This window comes from Brassica rapa, chromosome A08 (genome assembly GCF_000309985.2).
Source record: "Brassica rapa cultivar Chiifu-401-42 chromosome A08, CAAS_Brap_v3.01, whole genome shotgun sequence".
In the NCBI taxonomy this organism is placed as follows: domain Eukaryota; kingdom Viridiplantae; phylum Streptophyta; class Magnoliopsida; order Brassicales; family Brassicaceae; genus Brassica; species Brassica rapa.
Genome location: NC_024802.2, coordinates 11,164,222 through 11,186,947, shown reverse-complemented (window position 1 = coordinate 11,186,947; position 22,726 = coordinate 11,164,222). Strand labels below are relative to the sequence as shown.

Here is a 22,726-nt window from a genome sequence, read left to right as displayed (position 1 = left end):
ATACGTATATCTTCTTCATCATTCGTTAATTACCAACCCTATTAATCTCATAGCCAATCTTTTATTATTATTTTTCAAAAGAAATTAGCATTAGATATCTGGTATATAGTTTACAACAGCAAAGTTTTTTAAAATAAATACTTTAACAGAATAGATTTAAGAACGATGATATCAACAACCAGGGGCAAAACCACATTAAGTGGAACACAAGTAAGGACGTAATAATATGCATACTTGCTACAATCAATGTGTATTCTTCTTGTGTGATAAAAGTTATTTTTAATCGATTTTTTTCTTTTTTGCATTTTAGATTGACAACAATGTATACATTCGATTCAGTTTAAGGTAGTAAATAAAGTTAATAAACTCTAAAATTGTTTTCTATTCCAGCCTAATATTTACACAAATATTAACAATCTGCAAGATTACTTTACCATAGACCTCTCATCGATCAACTAAAGAGAAGTTTCTCTTCATGGACTTCACGTGCTCTATCATATGCTGGAAGGAGAACCAGATCTGCTCAGGTATCTTTGGGACAAATCAACTTTTGGTTTTCATCATTCATCTTTCCAAAAGGTTGTATTGCTTCTATATCTTCGTTGTGTTCAAGGTTGTAACATAAGACAAAGGCAGTGGCTAAAGTATCTTGGAATTCAAGTGTCTTCCCAAAATGGAAGCTGGACTTGGTATAAAAATTCTCTTACAGTGGAACAAAATTCTGACGATAAAACTCGTCTAGTTCCTTTTCTCTGATCATGAGTCTTTATAGGCAGCTTGGACAAAATTTCATAAATTGAAAGAAGCTAGCTTATGGAGTATCGACGCTAAAAAACAATCATCATGGATCTGGAATTTTATCCTCAGCTTACGACCAGTAGCAGAGAATTTAATCAGATGTCAGCTTGGTAATAGAACAAGAGCAAGCTTTTGGTTTGATCATTGGTGTGAGCTAGGTCTTCTCACTAAAATTTGTGGACCTAGTGGCCCTAGAGAACTCGGTATAAGTGTGGATTCCTCTGTCTCAGATGCTTTCTCTGAAACAGGTTGACGTACTAAACCAACAAGATGACGCCAAGTTGAGGATGTTTATTTCATGTTGTGCTCTATTCATCTTCCCTCCCAATCCACCGCCATAAAATCATACTGATGGGAGACTAAATATGGTGTTTCAGATGAGTTTTCTGCAAAATTTACTTGGGAAAGTCTGCAGCCTCGTGGATAGGTTCCAGAACGGGCGGATTTTGTTTGGTTTAAGGGCTCCACGACGAGCCATGCTGTCATGATGTGGATATCACAGATCGACATACTGCCAACCAGAACTCGCCTAGTTTCTTGGGGGTATTCAGACTGTCGATTGCTGCTGCATATGCAACCCCTACCGGGAAAATAGAGATCACTTTGTTCATGCATTGCCATTTCAGTGGAAAGTTTGGACTATGGTGATCAAACATCTAGGTTTTGTTCCCTTTCTCTTCCACACTTGGACAGCTTTGGTTTCTTGGATTGGTACAAGAGACAACAGATGTCCTTCCACTTTGCGCAAGCTCGTCTCCCAAGCCACCATCTACAAACTCTGGTTTGTGAGGAACAACATGCTCCACAACAACGCTGCATCCATGCCTCAACTCACTTTCAAATTCATTGATAGGCTGATCTCCAATTCAATCCTTGCAAGGCAAAAAAAAAAAAGATCTTCAAAAATTGATGCAATCTTGGCTTAAGTATGAGTAGAGTCTCAATCACTTTGTCCCTTACCTTATAAAGATGTGTTAGGCCATTCTCTATTTTTTTTTCTCAGATTGACCTCTAGTTTCTAATTTTTGTCTAACTATAAACCTCTTCGTTTGATAATGATATATTTATCAAAAAAAAAAAGAAGGATACTTCGGATCAGTCAACTCTAGTGTCTAAGTATTTGCGTATGCAGAAAATTTAAGCACAAGGATGAATTTATACCAACTAAAAGAGGTTGATGAAATTACAACTTGGATACCAATAAACTTCAAAGCATGATTTCATTCATGGCGAAATTAAACACAATTACAAATAAATGAAAACTTCTTCAGATTTCATTCATTTCACACTATGTTGAAAGTCGAAAAATAAACAATAAAAGAGTAATAATGATAATTAATTTTGAAATTTAAAGGAGCATAGTTTGGAGATGGAAAACCGAAAGTTTGGAAGAAATGAATAAACAAAAAAAAAGACAATAAATAAATTAGCAAAAAAAAAACAATAATCCAAGGTTCCAAACAATATACATTATCAAAAACACATAGAATCAAGTCCGGAGAGAGTTGTCATGACTTGGCGTTAGAAGCAACTCTTCAAAGTAAAGTAGTATGTTTCCTTCTTTTATTTGCTTCAAAGCAATACTCCATTCTTTTCCATTACCCCTTATTCTGGCCAACTCTTTGTTTTGAAGAAAATTTTGGATATTATTCATAAATTAAAATAATAAAATAAAATAACACAATTCAAGAGAGTTTAGTTTATACTGTAATATGTTAAGATAAAAGAATATATATACATATATGTTAAGATAGCTTGATCCACGTTTACAAGCAATTGATAATTAGTGATAGTGTGATACCAATGACACACTAATGCTTTCACGTAATATGGTTCAAACACACTATCCAAAAAAAGAAAAATATATATATATATATATATATCATATATGTGTGTGTGTGTTTTTTTGTATCGACTATCTTTATATATAAAGTAGATCTATGTATAATATATTTACTAGATTTTGACCCGCGCAGGCGCGCGGGTGTATATTTTGAAAAATATGTTGATATTTGTTTTTCATGTAATTATTAGGATTTGAAAAAATAAATCCGAGGAACATAACCGATACCGATCCAAAGATATAGTACCAAACCCAAACATAAATTGATTAAATATTCTAATTATTCAAAATTTTGTTATTTAGAGAACCGAATCTGATCCGAACCAAAGTATTTGGGTATCCGAATTTATCTAAAAATAGATTTATATACTTATATATATTAATTATTTTTAGATTTAACGTATATAAAACATCAAAAATGATACTTTTAAATTGGTTTAAATACTTGAAAATATATATAGATAGTCAAAAGTAAATATCTGAAATAGTTAAAGTATACTCAAATCACCAAAAATACTTAAAATAATTATTGATTTCGTATCCAAAATTTTAAATCAAGCCAATTGATATGTTAAGCTTAAGTATTATGACATATGTTATTCAAATTTATACGTAATATATTATTTTATTTATACATTTTGAGAAATTTAAAATATATAATGATTTAAGACTTTAAAAATAATTTAAATTAGTTATCCAAACCCAAACCAAACCCGCAAAGATCCAAATCGAACTCAAACCAAAATTTAGAAACATTCTAATAAGGCTGAAATCTTTGACCCCGAAAACTCAAAATACAAACCGATCAGAACTAAACCCGTATGGGTATCCAAAAGCCCATCCCTAGTCATTATTATATATCGTATTTTATCAGCATATAATTAATCGTATTTTATATGTACCATCACATAAGTAATCATATAATTAATAGTATTTTATACATACCATCATATAAATAATTACATATATTATATTTTTAAAACTTAATATGAAATATGAAAACCATAATTTGAGTTGGTATTTCAAATTGGGCTTTGTATTATATTTTTCTTATATATATTGACAATATTTTTTTATAATGGTTATTGAAAAATAGTTTAGTAAAAATCCATTTTTGAATATATGTATATTTTTGAATCAATTTTTGATATAAATCAAATTTGAATTATTATTTTGATTTGAAATATGTATATAAAGTTTAAATTTTGTTTTATGGTTAGTTTAGAAAAAAAATTTTTAGGGAATTAGATTGACCCATTTTGGTATATTTTAAAAGTGGCCTAGATAACTTTCAATTTTTTAAAAAAACATAAGCCCATTACTTTTTTTTCTTAATACTACTATCATTGTTTTCAAACAAAAATATTTTTTTTTAAAAGACTGCAATCCATGTTTCCAAACACTCTAAATTTTTAAAAGTCCTATTCAAGTCTCCAAACACTCCAATTTTGTACTTGAGTTTTAATAAGATAGATGTTACGGATTAGCAAACTTAGGAATAACCAAATTGAAAACGAATCAACTGTTTGGTAAGGTCCACTGGTTCAGTACAATTTCAGTTTCAATTTCGTTACTGATAAAGCATTAACATTTTTCAAATAGGGGAATTTTGACAGGAAAGTACACCAATCGATAATTCGTTTGGTTAAACCGAGTCAAATAAGAATTCTATATTCCTCTTTATATATATATATATATATATATATATTTGTAACACTCTTCTTTATATTCTTTCCTCTTTTATTTGGTCACCATATTCAAAAGTTAAAAAAGGAATTGTTTGTATGTAGATAAGGTCACCTATTGCTTTCCGTGAACGTAAATTAAGAAACTATTGTATCAAATAAAATATTGTGTTTTTATATAATCTCGAGAACTATACTTCCTCTGCAACACGCCTCAATTATGCGAGCTAATACTTAAATCCACCAAACTATATTTTATCTTCAAAGTTTTCAACATAATCTCTTTTTTATGCAACGAGCTTCTTTGAGCCTAAACAAGAATACAGACATTAAACGTTTGAAATATTATGGACGAAGCAGACAAGAAAGTAACGAGGTGTTTCAGCTGCACGAGAACAAAGAAAAAGAAGAACAAAGAGGATGAGAAATTAATTGCATCTAGAGGAATCGCAAAGAGATGGAGGGATCTGAGTGGCCAAAACCATTGGAAAGGGTTGTTACAGCCGTTGGATCAAGATCTTCGGCAATATCTAATACATTACGGCGAGATGGCTCAGGCTGGCTATGATACTTTCAACATAAACACCCAATCTAAATTCGCCGGCTCTAGCATTTACTCCAGAAAAGATTTCTTCGCCAAGGTAACATCAAAGTTAAAATACAAAACGTCCTAATTGGTATGCATTGTCAAAAACGTTCTAACCGCTAAATATTATGAACCACTAATACAATGCTAAGTATTCTAAAGAATCTATCATATTGACCATTAATACAATGCTAAGTGTTCTAAAGAATCTCTCAAAATAACCATTAATACCATGCCAAGTGTTCTCAAGAATCTCTCAATTTTTTTTCGTAAGTGTCTCATTCCTGAAAACATCTCATTAACTTTCCTTTATTTTTATTAATTTTATTTTAATAATAAAAATCATTAAACTATCCTCAGTTAAATGCTCTAAAGTTCTTTAAAACTGACCGTTCTTTTTTAATAATTAAATCATGATCACATTCTTCGGTCAATAAAAAATGGATGTATATACTAATACACTATATGTGATATGCCGTTTTGTCCCTCGAGTGAGATGGCATAATGTATCCCTAAACAAAGCCTTATTTGTTGTAGTGTATACATAGTTCACTCAACATTTTCGTTATTTTTCCCCATTTTCACGATTCTACCTCCGCAATAACACTATTAGAAGGAAGAAAATACTTATATACAATAAAGGGAAATGTATCCTTATTATGCATAAAATTTGATTATTAAAACACGTGCAGGTTGGTCTAGAGAAAGCGCATCCGTATACAAAGTACAAAGTGACTAAGTTTCTATTCGCGACATCACAGATCCACGTGCCTGAGTCATTCCTATTGTTCCCAGTGTCACGCGAAGGATGCACAAAGGAATCGAACTGGATAGGCTACGTGGCGGTGACAGACGACCAAGGCACGGCGGCTCTTGGTCGAAGAGATATAGTTGTCGCTTGGAGAGGCTCAGTGCAACCACTTGAATGGGTCAACGACTTCGAATTCGGTTTCGTGAACGCCAAAAAGATCTTCGGTGAGAAAAATGATCAAGTACAGATTCATCAAGGTTGGTACTCAATATACATGTCAAAGGACGAAAGGTCACCTTTTAATAAGGCTAATGCTCGTGACCAGGTAATGTGTTGATCACTTGTTAAACCACGACTTTACCGTTTGGGTATTTTGAGAAATTCTCTTGATGAATTTTTGAAATGACATAAGGTATTGCGAGAGATTGGGAGATTGTTGGAGAAGTATAAAGACGAAAAGATCAGTATAAGTATTTGTGGTCATATCCTTGGAGCTGCCATCGCGACGCTAAACGCTGCCGATATTGTGGCTAATGGTTATAACCGACCAAAGAGCCGTCCTGACAAATCTTGTCCCGTTACGGCCTTTGTCTTTGCTAGTCCTCGTGTGGGCGATTCTGACTTTAAGAAACTCTTCTCCGGGTACGTCCTATTAAATAATTACATATACAACAGTTTTATATTGTCGTCTAATAAAAAAATAGTACTCCTCTTTACAAATATAAAACATATAATAATATTTTCATTTTTTTTTTGTTATGAGCCAAATTTCAGATAAATCCTTAAGATCTTTTTTTTGGCTAGATAGATGAATGTGGAAGCTGATAAATGTGAAAAACATACAAATACAAACTCGCTAAATAGTTTTTCAAAACGTTTTTTCCGTTGACTTTCCAACTATATAATTTTAATATTTAGGGTTTTGAAGTTCTGTTGGAAATTTTTTTTTTTGGTAAAAACCTTTGGAATCCAAAGTTTTGTGGTCTCCATGCAAACAATTCTTTTTGATAACCGTGGGGATCTTAAAGATTTTCTAGGTTCAAGACTAGTTTCACGAAACTTTGCATATGGTATAGACGATTAAATCAATTTAAAGCACGGCTAAATGATCAATGCTACTCTAACCCATGACAGAAACTCTAGATGAAATCCATTTACCACTAGACCAAAGCGATTTTATTACATTCAAACATTCAATCCCCAACATTCAAACCTTATCTGAATGATTTTTGAGAAAACACTAAAAACATAAACTAATAAGACCAACGAAACACGAGTATAAAACTTCATTAGTTAATTTTATGTAGAATATTAATTTTTGAAAGTAACAACCCTCATGAAAGTTATATATACTATCTAGCTTTAATCTAAATTAAACAATTTACTGATACTCCGAGCTTTCCGACCGAATTAGAAAAGATATAGACTCTCAAGACATGCTTTTCGGATTTTATGATTGTTTATATTCTGCAAACGCGGAAACAGATTTCAGATTTCTTAGCTAGGAATGCGAGATCTTTCCATAGATTTTTCTATTTCATTGGTTATTCTATTCCGGTCTGGTTATCTATACCACTTCAAGTTTGAGTAATAGAATAACATTTCGATGAAAAAAAAAAACAATTTACTGATACTATAATATGTACTGGTCACCAAAAATAATAGCATCCCGATATTGTAATTAGCACTCTGAATTAGCGTTATACTGGTTCTAATAATAGTATATGTAATTATCTTCCATGGTCAAATTTTTTTCAAATGAAACGTGACTTATATAATACAATAAATACAGATTGAAAGATCTCCGCGTGTTACGGGTAAGGAATCTACCGGACGTAGTTCCAATCTATCCACCCTTAGGTTACGCTGAAGTCGGAGACGAGCTTCCAATAGACACAAGAAAGTCACCATACCTGAAATCTCCAGGAGACCTGGCGACGTTTCACTGCCTAGAGGTTTACTTGCACGGCCTTGCGGGAACCCAAGGGACGAGCAAAGCTGACTTATTCAGACTCGATGTGAAAAGAGACATCGGACTGGTCAACAAATCAGTGGATGGGTTAAAAGATGAGTATATGGTCCCAGGACATTGGAGGATTCTCAAAAACAAAGGTATGGTACAACAAAACGATGGGTCTTGGAAGTTAATGGACCATGAGATTGATGATAATGAAGATTTTGATTTCTGATTTTTATTGTTATTGATATTATTGTTATGCATTCGTTGTTAAGTGTGTTGATGTCTGGAGAGTTGTCACTTTTCACCTATTAAACTCTATCTATACTATTAAAAGGGAAGGAATTTTAAAAAATCTACATATAAAAAGTTATTGAACCCTTTCATTAGACTTAACTATTTTTTTGGTCTCACCTTATTTTTCTCTAACAATACAATATTTTTAATGAAATCATTTATTACTTCTCATTGTTTAGGAAACTGAATATAAAATGATATTTATGAATATAAAAATAGACTCTATGAATTCGGTAATATTTTATCAAATTAACTTTCCGTAAATTTTTTTTATCGTATTCTTTGAATATGAAAATTTCACAAACCAATATTGCATTCTAATATAGTACTACATAATAATAGAAATGTTATTATTGAATTCTATGTTGTTGTATAAAACATAGGTTTCTAAGACAACCTTTATCATATATTTGTATAAGTTTGTAGACAAGTGTTTGAGCACGATTTATAACATCTGAAATATTCTTTTTATACAAACTTACATAAATATATAGTCATTCTTTTTTACATATAGATTCAGTAATATTCTAAAAGAATGCATTATTGATAAGTGCTAACCTATTTTACCAGCTACAAATTCATATCATGTAAACCCAATTATTATTAATAAAAATTGATGATGAAAATTTAAATAATGTATATACAATGTATATATAATATTAACTGACTTTTATACAATTTATATATAATCTTACTAGAATTGCAAAATATCCTATATTTATATCAAACCAAATATTTCATATAAAACAACTAATTAAATATAAATTTTAAACACTTAAGTAAATAAAAAATTATAAATTTAAAAATATATTAGAAGTTTCATTCATCTCTTAAAATATTATTGAAGAATATTTATTTTTTCTACAAGGTCAACGAAATGTCGGGTCACACTTGATTGCAGATTTTTTCGAAGTTTACATGCTTTAAATTAATAATTTTTCATTAATCTAAACCAGTTTATGTACAAGTCATCATATTTACCGGTTCGACCACGGATCCAAACTTGATATAAAAGTATTGTTCTCATATAATTTAAAATAATTTATTTTAAAATAATAGACATTGAGTCTGATCAAACCATATAATGTTTAAAAAAAATTAAACGATTAAAAATATAATTACATTAACTAACTAAATAAATTTTTTTTTTTGATATAATACAATTTTGTCACATAATAATGGATAACAAGATTTAACTCAGAGCTCATCCATGTCTCAAGAACGCTAAACTTAAAGGCGGATAGTCTAGCATGCAGTGCCAGGAAACAATCGTCTTTCGTCGTTCATATGGATAGAGAGCTCCCGATTTGGTTTACAGAGTCTGTATGAGTCTGTTTACGGTGATGACAAAAAAAAATAATAATAATGGATAACAAGACTAAAATACTAATTCATATCATATATTTTTATCAGAAAAATAACCCGCGCTTTTATTTAAAAATGTTAAGATCTATACAAACATCGACGCAAAAATAAAATATGTAAACACGTGTACACCTAGCTTGATTGCCGTTACGTCTGAAATATTTTTTGTTTAACTTTTTATTTTAATATTATGGTCTTTCTGAATCAATTACTCTGACCAAATCGTTTCATATAATCAAACCATCCACGAGTAAAGCGATAATCAACGTTCCATATAAAACATTTTGGCTAATAATTGTCACTGCCAATTGTAGTATATGACTAATCCCTTAGTTATATAAATACAGTTTGAAAAGTGCTCCGTCCAGTTCCATATCATGTGGAGCTTCACAAGTCGCCCGTTGGGAATTAAATGACAGTCTAGAGAAAGATACCAGAAAACAAAAGAGCCAAAATAGTTGATATAAAGGCCCAAATATAAATAAACACTATTTATTTATTGATTGAAATAATCAGGATTATGAAGTGTCGTAATCTGTTACTGAAAGCATCTCCAAAAGAAACTTTATAATTTCAAATATATAATTTTTGTCTTCAAAAATAAACTTCAAAACTTTAAATTTAGAGTTTTAAGAAGTGAAACTTTATATTTAAAGTTTCACTACTCAAAATTCTAAAATTGAAGTTTCACTATTCAAAAATCTAAATTTAAAGTTTTATTTTTATTTACATTTTGGTCTTTATAATTAATTACACATCATATATATGATTTTAAGTATTTTCTCATTTATCTTTTTAATCTTTAAAACTTTTACATATCATAAATATTTTTATTTATTTCTATAAATTCATATTTAAAAACTAGAATTAGACAACAAGAATATTACAAAAAAATAATTAGTAAAAAACTTTTTTAAAAGATACATGAAGACATAATTATCACACAAATTTAAATAATATAATAATACTAATAGTAAATTTGCTTCAGAACCTCTAAAATATTGTCTACACAAATTTTGTGTAACCAGATATGGAGCATTACGGAAATAATTTTATGGAATAATGTGATATTTTGCTTGTACTTAATATCTTATTATGTATTTCTATTTATAATTTTATATTTTAGTGTAATAATTTATTAATTACTATTACTATAATATTTTATATATGTGCCAGTTATTTATAAATTGTTTATAGATTTATATTAATTATGACAAATATAAAGATAATAGTGTAAATTACAAATAATTTTGAAGTTAAATTTAAAGTTTTATTTTTCGCAAAAAAAATACTTTCAAACTTCAAATATAGAGTTTTGTAAACTGTAAAGTAGAATCTTTTTAGAGATGCTTGCTAAAAAAGCTTCCGAATGTGTACAGTTCTAATCTTGTCCACGATATTCAGAAACAGGAATTCAAAAGAATTAGAAGTCAAAATACATATATTCATCAAAATAGATAATTAATATTCGTTTAGCGCGAGTATGTATGAGGATATCACGTATCCTGGCATGGATTTAATTATGTCTAATTAATTCAATTTGGTAGATAAATACGATACGCATATATTATTTATATAACATGCAATAAGGCTGTTACGCAAGAAAAAAAGAAATGCAATAAGGCTTAAGCTTTTGATTTTTAAATTTTTTCTATCAATTCGTCGTTGGTATGTTTCGACTCCTGAGTAGCGCATAAACAAAATTAATACCATTTTTTTTGTCGACAGCAAAATAGTGCATGTATTGATCATCTGAGTTATTTGCATGTATACAAAAGAAGATAACATCTATTTTCTTATATGTAACCGAATTTTCTTTTATAGTATTTTAATTAGGTATCTATAAAAGTCTAATAAATCGAAAATATAACCAATTTGCTGTTAACTCAATTGATTTCCATTAATTACGACAGTAAATTATAAATACATATCATCATTTTTTTTCTCTTTCATAATGTCAAAATAGTTTAATAATCTATCGACTCCATCCACTAACAAAACTAATACTTGTTCTTTGTGAAGGATCACAAGTGCCTGTTTTTGCGTTCACAACTTTCCTATCCAAAAAGATATCGCGAACAACCAGTGCCGTCCCTGTTAATTCGGTGGCCTCAAGCACATTAACATAGTGTGGCCTCATATTTTTTACTATCAAGTAATTATATATTAGAATAATTTTTTTGTAACTGAAGAGTATTAGAGCTATAGATTATAATAATATTTAAAATATGTTTTCAACGATGAATCAATATTCAGGAGATAATAATATTTATTTAAATTTAGTAGGAAACTTATAATTATGGCAGTTAAAGTTAGTAATATATAGCTCTAATACTATTCAGTTACAAAAAAAAAATATTCTAATATATAATTACTTGATAGTAAAAAATATGATATAGAAAATTATTAAGGAATGAAAATAATCGAAGAGTCATATTGTTTTTTTATTTGTCAACAAAAGAATCATATTGTTAAGTAAGCAATATATTATGTGAAAACTGACAGAAAAAAATAGTGGAAGGACACGTATGTTTTTAAAGAAGTGCATAATAGGAGTTGACTCTCGTATGTCACGAGTATTAGCAAACAATCTGAAACCACTACACTAAAACATCCCTATAATGTGGCATCTAAAACTATTTATTTAATTGTGGCCTAAAGCATATGCTTTATCAGCCTTATGCAAGGGACGGACCTGCGAACAACAATTCAACTCGTGTGTTTTGAGTTTGATTTCTACTGACAACAAAATTGTTGTTATTTGATCAGTCTGAGTTTTTTTTTGGTAATCTTGATGAAAGAGAAGGAAGAAATATTGATAATCTTGGTGACAGTCCTTTGAAGCAGTTTAAGAGAAAACTAGAAAAGGTTAGAAATCAAACAGGTGCCATTTGATCAGTCTTGAGTTTTTTTTTTTTTTTTTGGTAATCTTGGTGACAGTCCTCTGAGGCAGTCTCTGAAAAAAAAAGAGTAAAATATACTAAAAGTTGAAAGAGAAGGAAGAAATGTTGAAGACCGCTTCTTCTTAAAGAAATTCTGATCAAAAGGGAAGAAATCAGCTCTACGGATGTCCTTCATCTATTAGTGCAATTGCTTTTTAAAGATTAAAATTAAATACAAAAAAAACATTTGTCTTGAAATACTAATATAGATCTATAAGAAACGAGACATGAGTGACTAAAGGCATCTCCATCCATATTCTATTTTTTTCCTCTAAAATGGAGTAAAAGTGAATATGGAGTAAAGAATGCTTCAATCCAACTATATATCTCACTCCATAATGAAATTTATAAATGAAGTAAACTATTTTTTGTTTGTTCATCACTTTATTATGAAGTGGGAAATAGAGTAAGGTTGGAGCAATTTTACTCCATTTTCATTTTTACTTCATTTTTGAGAAAAAAAATGGAGTTTTACATTGGAGATACTCTAATGACATCTCCAACCCAACTCTAATTTTTACTTTAAAATAGAATAAAAATGGATATGTAGTAAGAAATGTTTCAACTCAACTTCATATTTCACTCCATAATAGAATTTATTTCATTTATGCAGTAATCTATTTTTTTTGTTCATAATAGAGTAAAAAATAAAGTGGGGTTAAAGCATTTTTACTTTACATCCATTTTTATTTATTTTGAAGAAAAAAATGAAGTTTTACATTGAAAATGCTCTAAAACAATGTGGATGCTCCCACTGGAGGGTTTAGACCATCATCATCGCAGTTTCTTATATGAGTTTTTAAAGAAAATAAGGCAGTTAATTAAATGAAAACAAAATTAAAAGCTTATAATCAATCCTTAGTTAATAGTTTTTGTTACCGATCATAGAAGAGTTTCTTATAATACGTGTCAGCTTCTGGAGTTTTTGTTTTTTTTTCCTTTTATTTTCTTATAATACGTGTCTACTTTGTGATGTGACTGCGATGGTAGTCAGATTTTAGCTTCCCCGAGGTCTTCGTTAGAGATTGGATAGGAATTGCAATTTCGATTTCTTATTTTGGGAATTGGGAGATGGATTTGATCCGAGTGTTATAGATGTAGATGAGAGCCGTGCAATGGTTTTGAATTGATTTTGTGGGAAGCTTGATGTGTAATTGAAGATATTTCTTTCAAATTATTGGCACCTCTTTAGGATATTTGGTCTGATTAGTGCTTCTTGTAGGCCGTCTCAGAACCTTGCTTTTTTTGTTTGGTTTGTCTAATTTCTCATTCCTTGCCTGGTCTCATGGATTCCGTTAGTCGGGGTACCGGGTTTCTAAGGAAGGAATGTATAATACATTCTGCTTTGTGGCTTCAACAAGATACTTGGTATGTTTTCCTAGGAATTTTTTTCAAAACCAGAAGGATAAGTCAAGCATTGCCTTTGATCGTTCTCTTTCTCTTTTGCATTTAGTTGGGGTAAGGATAAATACTTCAGACCATACGCTTTAATCCTTTCTAGGAATTGACTGGATTTGAGATACAAGTCTTTAGTTTGCCTGATGACTGCTTGGTATCTAAATCTTTAAAACAATAATAGTATTCAGTATTTTATCGTAGGCTGTTCTGAGAGGGGATTTGAAGCTTATTCCTAATTATTTTCTATTTGTACTCTCAGCTTAAGTAAGTTTTTATTCGTGTATTGCAGGCATATGACATAGCTTTCCTTCAAAGTTCATTGTCAATTGTATCATTTGTTTCTATGCTTTTGGAATTGACAGTACTTATTTATTGATGCAAAGTCTTTCTGTTGGATCAGTTGTATGTGCCAATGTTTTTGTATGTGCCAACATTTTTTTTTTAAAACCTAAATTAAGAAACTCCCATTGGAGCAAAAAAATTAGGTGATTCTTAACTAAAGTTCTTAGCTAAAATTTAATAGTTAAATAATCATTAAAGTGTACTTAAAAAACTTTATGAGTTTCTATGGATAATCATGCTCTTAGAGAACTCCATAAAAACGTCATTGTCTAGATGTCATTTTGTACTGGTTGATTTTTAAAAACAAAACTAAATTTAACTAAGCTTTAGTAAAAAATAATGTTTTGCTCTTTATCATATTTTACAGACGGTGTTGCTCTTTATCATATTTACATGTACTAATCAGCGTCTGATTTGACATATTCAGAGCTTCACGGTCAGAGACTCAGAGTCAACTGAGACGAATGAAATAAAATTATTATTACCGTCTTATCTTTAGAGAAAAACTGAAGGTCTTATCAAATTATTATATAAAGAGGCAATGCTCTTTACAAGGCCAGAACATAATAACTAGCATTGTGTGTTGTGTCTAACTCTTAAGTCAGCATTTTCTTAGTTCATATAACCTAAAACAACAAAAGAGAAAGAGAAAAAAATGGAAAACGCTTCGACTGTGAGATTCTCTAGCTGTCGAGGCGTCGCGTTTGAGATTAAACCTCATGCAAACCCTTTCGCCATCATTACAACTGATCAAAACCTTAACGCAAACGCTGAACGCGAGGAAACGAGCCGCAGGTATCGACTTCCAAAGGATTTCATCAGAAACGCCTCAAAAGCTTTCCCTTCATCGTTGCAACAGTCTATAAGCCTAGCCAGCAGCCATTTCTGCGATCTGGACTCCGACAACGACGAAGAAGAAGATGAAGACGATTTTTACTACTTAGAAGAAGGTGTGTTCAAAGAAGGAGACGAACAACGCAACAATACAGACGAAAACGCAATTCTTGATTCTTCCTCAAGCAAACACAGCGAGAAACCGCAGCAACCGCCGGTTCCAAAGAAACGCGTTTCAAGACTACAAATCATACTTCTTGATCAAGGACTCTTCACCGTTTACAAACGTCTCTTCGTCACTTCATTGTTTCTAAACGTCGTAGGTCTCGTTCTCGCAGCCACGGGACGTTTTACATACGCTAGAAACGGAGCATCTCTGTTTTCAATCGCCAATATTCTTGCCCTAACTCTCTGTAGAAGCGAAGCCTTCTTGAGACTCGTTTTCTACCTAACCGTAACCATCCTCGGACGCTCCTTCATCCCTCTCCGCATTAAAATCGCGGTCACGTCGCTCTTGCAAAGCTTGCAAAGCCTAGGCGGTATCCACAGCGGTTGCGGCGTTTCCTCAATCGTTTGGCTTGTCTACTCATTAGTTCTCACTCTTAAAGACAGGGACAACAATTCAACAGCGATCATAGCGGTTGCGTCGGCGATTCTTTCCCTCCTTTGCCTCACATCCGCAGCTGCGTTTCCTCTTGTTCGTCATTTACACCACAACGTCTTTGAACGCGTCCACAGATTCGCGGGCTGGTCTGCTTTAGGCCTTGTTTGGGCGTTTATAGTATTAACGACTTCCTACGATCCAGTTTCAAGATCTTACACTGGTAATCTCGCCTCGAAGCTGATTAAAACGCAAGAGTTTTGGTTTACTTTAGCGATCACAGTCGCCATCTTGCTCCCTTGGTTGACTGTGAGACGCGTTCCGGTTGATATATCATCTCTCTCGGGCCATGCTTCGCTGATCAAGTTCAGTGGAGGTGTGAAACCAGGGATCTTGGGAAGGATCAGTCCATCCCCGTTGTCAGAATGGCATGCTTTTGGGATCATCTCTGACGGGAAGACATCGCACATGATGTTAGCCGGTGCTGTCGGAGACTTCACCAAGTCATTGGTCTCAAAACCTCCAACTCACTTATGGGTCCGTACGGTTCACTTTGCCGGCTTACCCTATCTAGTTAACTTGTATGACAAGGTAAATAAAAATTCTCTTAAAACCTAGAATTTAACTCGTGACAAATTTTCAACAGTTTATTTATTGAATAATTGACCATTTTGAACATGTTTTCGACGCTTTTTTAAAATATACTAGAGTGGTTTTCCGCGCTACGCGCGGATAATTGACTTTGAATTTTTGCTCGACAATGAATAATATCCTGAATTTGTAGATTAAAATTAAAAATAAGGAACCAGTCCTATGTTTCTAATAGTTTTTTCAGTAATATTTAATCTTTTGGGATTAGTTATCAACTCCTTAAGAAATTGATTATCAATAAATACAAAGAAATAGCGCTCCATGTATTTACAAAATCATTTGCTAAAAGTCTATAAGTTATTTATAAGTCTATATATATTTAATAAAGGTTTACAAAATCAATTTAAGAGGTTTTAAAATGTTATAAAACCAATTTAAAATGTATGTGGAACATGTTTATAATTATATAAATGTACATTTTTAGTAATGTATAAATCATATAAATACATATAAATAATGGTCCTTAATATATAATCTATTAATTTAGGGTTCTATTTTTTATCTACCATATAAAAGTCTATGTTAGACCATTCATTTGAAATTTAACTAAATATCCTAAAATTTACTCATATATGATATTTTCCTAACAAAAATAATATACATCTAAACAATAAGATTTCTAAAACAAGACAAATATATTTCCATTAGATAATTATTGTTTATTATTTATCATATTTAATCTAGACCAAATATATATATATATATATATATATATATATATATATATATATATATATATATTTCAGTAATTAATTTTTAAATTAAATGGTATAGTCCAATCTTTTTAAATTGTCATATTAACTTTTCATATAAAACAAAATAAATTATATTTGATTGGCTGTAACATTTTATGTTTGATTTTTGTAGTATAAATAAAAACATCAAATTGAAATATAATATATTAAATAAAATAGTATTTTAAAATATAATATTAAATAATTTAGTTTATTTACACACAAAAATTTCGAGAATAAAAATTTCTAAACCAAAAAAAAAAAAATCTGTATTAAATTCATATAAAATAATATTTAAAATTAAACTGTTAATATAATGTTGCATTCTAAAATAAATAAACAAAAAAACTACATTAATATCTGATTTGTACAATTTCATCAAAAAAAATTCAACAAATATAAAAATTTCTAAATAATATTATATACATAAAAATTGATATTAAATATATATCTTTATACCTTAATTTATATTTAAAAATATTATTTTAAAAAAAAAATATATATCTGCACGGTTGTGCGGGTTCAAATCTAGTTGATGTTATGATGGTGCAACTATTGCTAGCTAGTAGGAATGGAGACTTTTTTAGAAGTAACTTCAGAGAAGTTTGTGAAATGATTTTAATACTCACAGAAATAATGGTCCTTCGTTAGCATACAATCATCAGATCATCCGAAGTTGTAACTTAGCAGTACGTTGATCGTGATCCAATAGCGCGTAGCGTGGTGTTCAGTCTTGGACACGAAGCCTCTAGTTATTAATGTAAAGCCATACTAAATATATTAAAAAAAACTTAACAAACGCTCATAATTAGAAACGGACAGAAAAGCTACACTCCTACGCATAAGTGCAATATATAAAATGAGTGGTTAATGCTCTATTACTCAAATTTAGCACGTTTTCCTCTGTGCTTTGTCACAGTTACTTGTACTGGCGTTTTCTTCAACAGCTAGGTCTCCAGTCTTTGGAGGACGCACCCTAATCACTTGCAGAAAATAGAGGCATTTCAGAAGTGGTGGCAAGTGTGATTCCAACCGGGGATGTTAAAGGTTGCAGGACTGAAGGAGAGACAACCTTCATAACTGTTATAGCCTGAGTCCTTCCTTCTAAGTTGTATTCAGAAACTTACACCTTGAACCTATGTGTTTGACCAATGGCGTCGATCAAAGTTTGTAGGACAGGCATTCATGGTTAGTACCAAGATCACCATTAGCCTAACATTTTGGAAAAAAAGTTTAGTTAAGTTTAATGAGTTAGGGAGGATGAATAATGTAATGGCAAGCTACCTCAAAGTACTTATCAACCAATTCGGAGGCATGCTTTCCAGTTAGCTCACGGCCTGCATTGCCAAGTAGCACAAACACAGTCGGTAACAGAGATCTTAGCAAGATACCAGTGCATAACAGAAAACAAATATCAATCCAAGCCAACAGTTATTGAAACTGAGGGTAGACTTCATTACTTTGCAACTCCGGTTACGTTTCCATTGACACATTTGTCAAAAAACACAGGAATTTACATTGTTAAGTGATTTGTTTTTTTTTTTTTGTGGCTTATATACATATTTTATTTTACCTTGGCCAATCCTTGCTTGATATAAGCAAAGATTTTTCCAATTGTCGTTGTCTCAGCCTTAGTCACCTCCTATGCATTCACTTTCTTAGCAAACTCTAGGTTAGAATTCAACCTGATACAATATGCAAAACAAAAAGGGTTCTGATGTTAGCTGGACCTGGTATACCAAATACAAACGAATAGGATATGAACATGTTGTCTCATTAAATACCTGACAATTGAAGTAGTTGATTGTGGGTTGGAATATTTGTCGATGAAAACATGTGATGATGAGATTGAGCTGAGGGCAAGGGTCCTGTTGTTTATGGGTCAGATTCAGACATCAAAACATGGAATTAGATGGACAAATTATTTCAAATAATTTATGAGACACTAAATGTTAAGAGAAGCATTGAGCTGGTTAAGCAAGCTGAAGAAATCATTACCACGAATATGTTCTGAATTCAGTGTCATCACTAAAAGGATAACGGAAGTGTCGGCACTGGCCGTGAATTTGTAGAATACTGTTGCTGCCTGGTCCCAGAGATACAGCTTCATAACAGGTCCTTTGCAAATGTTGATTCATGATGGTTAAATTATGTTTGTTTGACATCTGGACAGTTAATTATTCAATAGAGAGAAGACACTATTTAAATACATGTATAGCTTACTCTTTAGTTTGTAAGTGAAACAGAACAGGCCTTGTGTTCGCTATTTCCACGTAGTCAAGGACCGGACGGTGAATGAGCAATTGTCAATTCAGTAGCTTCATGAGGCCAACCACATCTACACCATTGATAGAATAAATTATCAGCTAAATATCGTATTGGAAAGCCATAAGAACAAAAGTTAAGCAAGGATAACCAAGTAAACAAAATATAAGAAATAAAACTCAGTAAAGAACACATCTGCAGATAATTTCAGACCTCACACCATAGAGGTCTCCCCTGAGTCCACAGTTGGATTCAAAATCCTCATGAACGTGGAACCTGAACTGGTCATCATACATAGGTAGGCACATGTGGTCTACACCAGATAGAACAGAGCTGTAGTTGAAACATATAGTGTGATCAGCAACTCAATAGAAATTCCTCAAAGCACGTTTTGATGAGATAAACCCTTGGATCACAGTGCCATGAACCTTTGGATCAAAGTGCCCTTACCCGTTATTCAAAATCAATAATAATATAAGTTTTTCTTTTTTATATTGACCATCTATAACAACCATTTTTTTCATTTGGCATTTTGGCTTCATTGGATTTTTTATCGTTGATTTTTTATTCACTTTTATTAGTATAGAAAAAACTTGGACTTATAGTTTTGGTATAAAAATTATTTCTTTGTTTATGAAACCGACCTTAAATTATATTTGAGAAGATATACAATTTTATCAACTAATCTGCAGAACTATGATAATTTTTACTGTAAATTTAACAAATGCAAATGAAACAGCCAAGGAGCAGCTCAAACCTGTTCATTGATGATGAGCAGCTCTAAGCCAATAAGAGCTCCACCTTTCGCACTGTGTCCAGCCTCCTAGAAATAGGTCAAATGGAAGTATATATCTAAATCTAAACCAAGTAAAAAACACTAAACCAAACAAACAAAAAAACCTAAATCTAAATCTGAGTTGAATAATCATCAGCCGCATAACGTCGTCATCTTCATCCACCGCATCACGCCATAGATCCTTTGTTTTCTTCACTCTCCGGTGAGCAGAGGCTGCTAGCACCACCACCACGCCATACCTCCTCTGTCTTCAAGCTCATGACAACCAACTCTGCTCACGATCCACCTTCCTGTGCCTAATCAAACGAAGATCAGAGAGAGAGAGAGAGAGAGAGAGAGAGAGAGAGAGAGAGAGAGAGAGAGAGAGAGAGAGAGAGAGAGAGAGAGAGAGAGAGCTTGGTTCTCGTGAAGAAAGATGCGCAACGAATCCGGAGTGGCCAAGGCGGAGTAGATGACGGCATAAACGCAGAGGCTTGTTGGTGGTAGAGAAGCTCGCTGCCGTCTAAATCGGTGGGTCCGAGAGCTATAAGCTATCTTCCGGCGGCTGTAGAGCTTCCGAGTTGACTCTGACTTCTTGTAGTGGGAGAAAGAGAGAAAGTTGGAAGGGTACTGTGGTTCACGCATATAAGATCAAAAGGAGAAGGGGAGAAGGGGAAGCGGAACAGATGAAGGGGAAGCGGAACAGATGAGATAGAAGATGACGATGTCGTAACTCTTTTTGACATGTATTAGGTTGCAGACAAAAATTGGGCTATTGTTGGGCTAAGAAAAAGGACCTGTAACCAAATACCAAAGACACGATTTGTATCTTTAGTCGACAAAAAAAAAATAACGACCTGGCAAAATGAAGCTTCCTCATTGGCTAATTATTTTTGAGGACGTGGACAGCATGAGAGGAGCTCTTATTCAACTTTTAGTATTGTATTGATATGCCGACACATCAGTTGAACATTAATATTAGCTACAAAGAAATATATTTTTTGTGGGATTTTATTTTTATTTTTCCACTTCAAACTTATGACAACCACTGTTTTAGATAAGTAGACTACAAAAATATGCTGTGCGAAAACGTTGATGACCAGCAAGATTGCAATATTTTTTTAAAATTTTATTTTTATTTCAACTGAAATACTACCATTTAGATTTTAATATATACGTTTTTTTACAGGTATTACTTGTGGCCACTGGTTCGGGGATTTGTGTATTTTTATCGTTTCTCATGCAGCAGAGTAAGGCCGAGGTATATTTAATCTGGGTGGCTAAAGGATTAGATGATAATTTCGGGTCGGAGATTGTGAATAGGATTAAAGCTTATCCTCATCAAGACAGGATCATAGTTCACGATACCGCAATTCTAGGACGACCTAATGTGTCGGAAATGAGCGTTAAAGCTTCCAAGAAGTTTGGAGCTCAAGTTGTAATTGTTACAAGCAACCCTGAAGGAAGTCGTGACGTTGTTAATGCATGTAAGGCTTCTGGTGTTCCAGCTTTTGGTCCCATTTGGGATTCTTAATTACTAGTATATTTTTTACATAATGATGTAAAAGAAAGATTGCCAAGTGCCACAACATATAAACTTTAGGCACGTGTCTATCCCTAAGTTTATTTTTTTATTTTTAACACCTAAGTTTATTTTTTATTTTTAATACATAATTTTAACTTTTAGTTTTAATACGTAAGTTTATTTTTTATTTTTAATATCTAATTTTATTTTTTATTTTTATATACCTAAGTTTATTTGATAAAAGAAACTATTTGAACGACACAGTAATTATTTTAATCTCAAACATTGATGGACCATAGAGTTTTATGCAGTGTTTTCAAACCCGGACCGGCGGTCGGACCGAATTGAACCATGAACCGAAAATAATTTGGGTTGGGTTAATGATAAAACCCAACTAAAACCGAACCAGTTAAAAACCCCTATCGAACCGTCAAAAACCCGGGAACCGCGATCCAATGAATCGGCCAAACCCCAGTTCGTTTATAAGCCAAAATTTTGTTAATAAAACAAATAAATTTTTAAAGTAAAAATAAGATTTATCAAAGATTAATAAAGTATTGTCTCTCGTCTTTTTTTATGTCGTCTCTAGAACTCATAAATTACAAGACTCACAAAGTTTAATATTCACATCGAGATATTGTTTTTGTCTACTTCTCACTTCTTAAAAAATTTTATTTCATGATCACTTCTATTAAAGACCTTAAATAATTGAAATATTTCGTTTCTGAAATTTGTATTTCAAAATATAACTTAATGTGTATATAATTTTTTTTAAAGGTGATGAAAATTTAGAGTGATAAGATTTGCGAATAAAGTTTAAATGTAATTTTCATATTGGATTTAAATTTTAATTATTATTTTTAAGTTTTTCTGCACATTATGACTATTTAAACATTTTATTTGATATGATCTATTTTTTTAAAAAATATGCATATTATTTAGAGAAAAAGACCAAAATAGCACTAAATCAAGTTTTTGTTCCCAAACTAGCACTCAAGGCCAAAAGTCACAAAAATAGCATTCAAGGGGTGAGATTTAGGGTTTAGAATTTAGGGTTTAGGGTTTAGAGTTTAGGTTTTAGGGTTTTGAGTTGAGAAGTGAAGTTTTGGGGATAAAATTTTTGAAAAATAAAAAAATTTAAATTTTTCAAAAGATAAAATGCTATTTTCGTCATTTTAGTTTTTGAGTGCTATTTTTGTGATATAAACTTAGAAATGTGCTATTTTGGAGATTTGCCCTATTATTTATAAAATATCACTAAATTTAGTTTTATCTAAGTAAACCCGATCAAATTCGGTTCAGATCTGGCCGAACCACAACGAGCCATGACCCAAAAAAATTCCGGTTCGCTAGCCGGTTTTAAAAACAGTGGTTTTA

At 31.7% G+C, this 22,726-nt stretch overlaps 2 protein-coding genes and 1 long non-coding RNA gene across 4 annotated transcripts; 2 read left to right on the top strand and 1 right to left on the bottom strand.

Annotated features, from left to right (window-relative positions):
- Nucleotides 1–4,052: 4,052 nt before the first annotated feature.
- On the top strand, nt 4,053–9,004 carry LOC103834068 (phospholipase A1-IIgamma). The gene is made up of 4 exons (XM_009110121.3): nt 4,053–4,967; nt 5,605–5,988; nt 6,076–6,305; nt 7,456–9,004. Exons 1-4 carry the CDS (start codon nt 4,674–4,676, stop codon nt 7,850–7,852), a joined length of 1,305 nt encoding a protein of 434 aa, XP_009108369.1. The 5' UTR covers nt 4,053–4,673; the 3' UTR covers nt 7,853–9,004.
- Nucleotides 9,005–14,028: 5,024 nt separating this feature from the next.
- Nucleotides 14,029–22,312, top strand: LOC103834067 (adenylate-forming reductase 06235-like). The gene is made up of 2 exons (XM_033277377.1): nt 14,029–15,990; nt 21,014–22,312. Exons 1-2 carry the CDS (start codon nt 14,620–14,622, stop codon nt 21,356–21,358), a joined length of 1,716 nt encoding a protein of 571 aa, XP_033133268.1. The 5' UTR covers nt 14,029–14,619; the 3' UTR covers nt 21,359–22,312.
- Nucleotides 17,546–21,018, bottom strand: LOC103849597. 2 transcript variants are annotated; one of them, XR_004450268.1, is made up of 9 exons: nt 19,950–21,018; nt 19,807–19,872; nt 19,263–19,382; nt 19,008–19,122; nt 18,783–18,902; nt 18,569–18,652; nt 18,358–18,469; nt 18,069–18,121; nt 17,546–17,996 (listed from the first exon to the last, which is right to left on the bottom strand). It is a non-coding gene; the product is annotated as an uncharacterized LOC103849597 (long non-coding RNA). The 2 variants fall into 2 exon arrangements; XR_004450267.1 differs by having other exon boundaries at nt 19,807–21,018.
- Nucleotides 22,313–22,726: the final 414 nt, after the last annotated feature.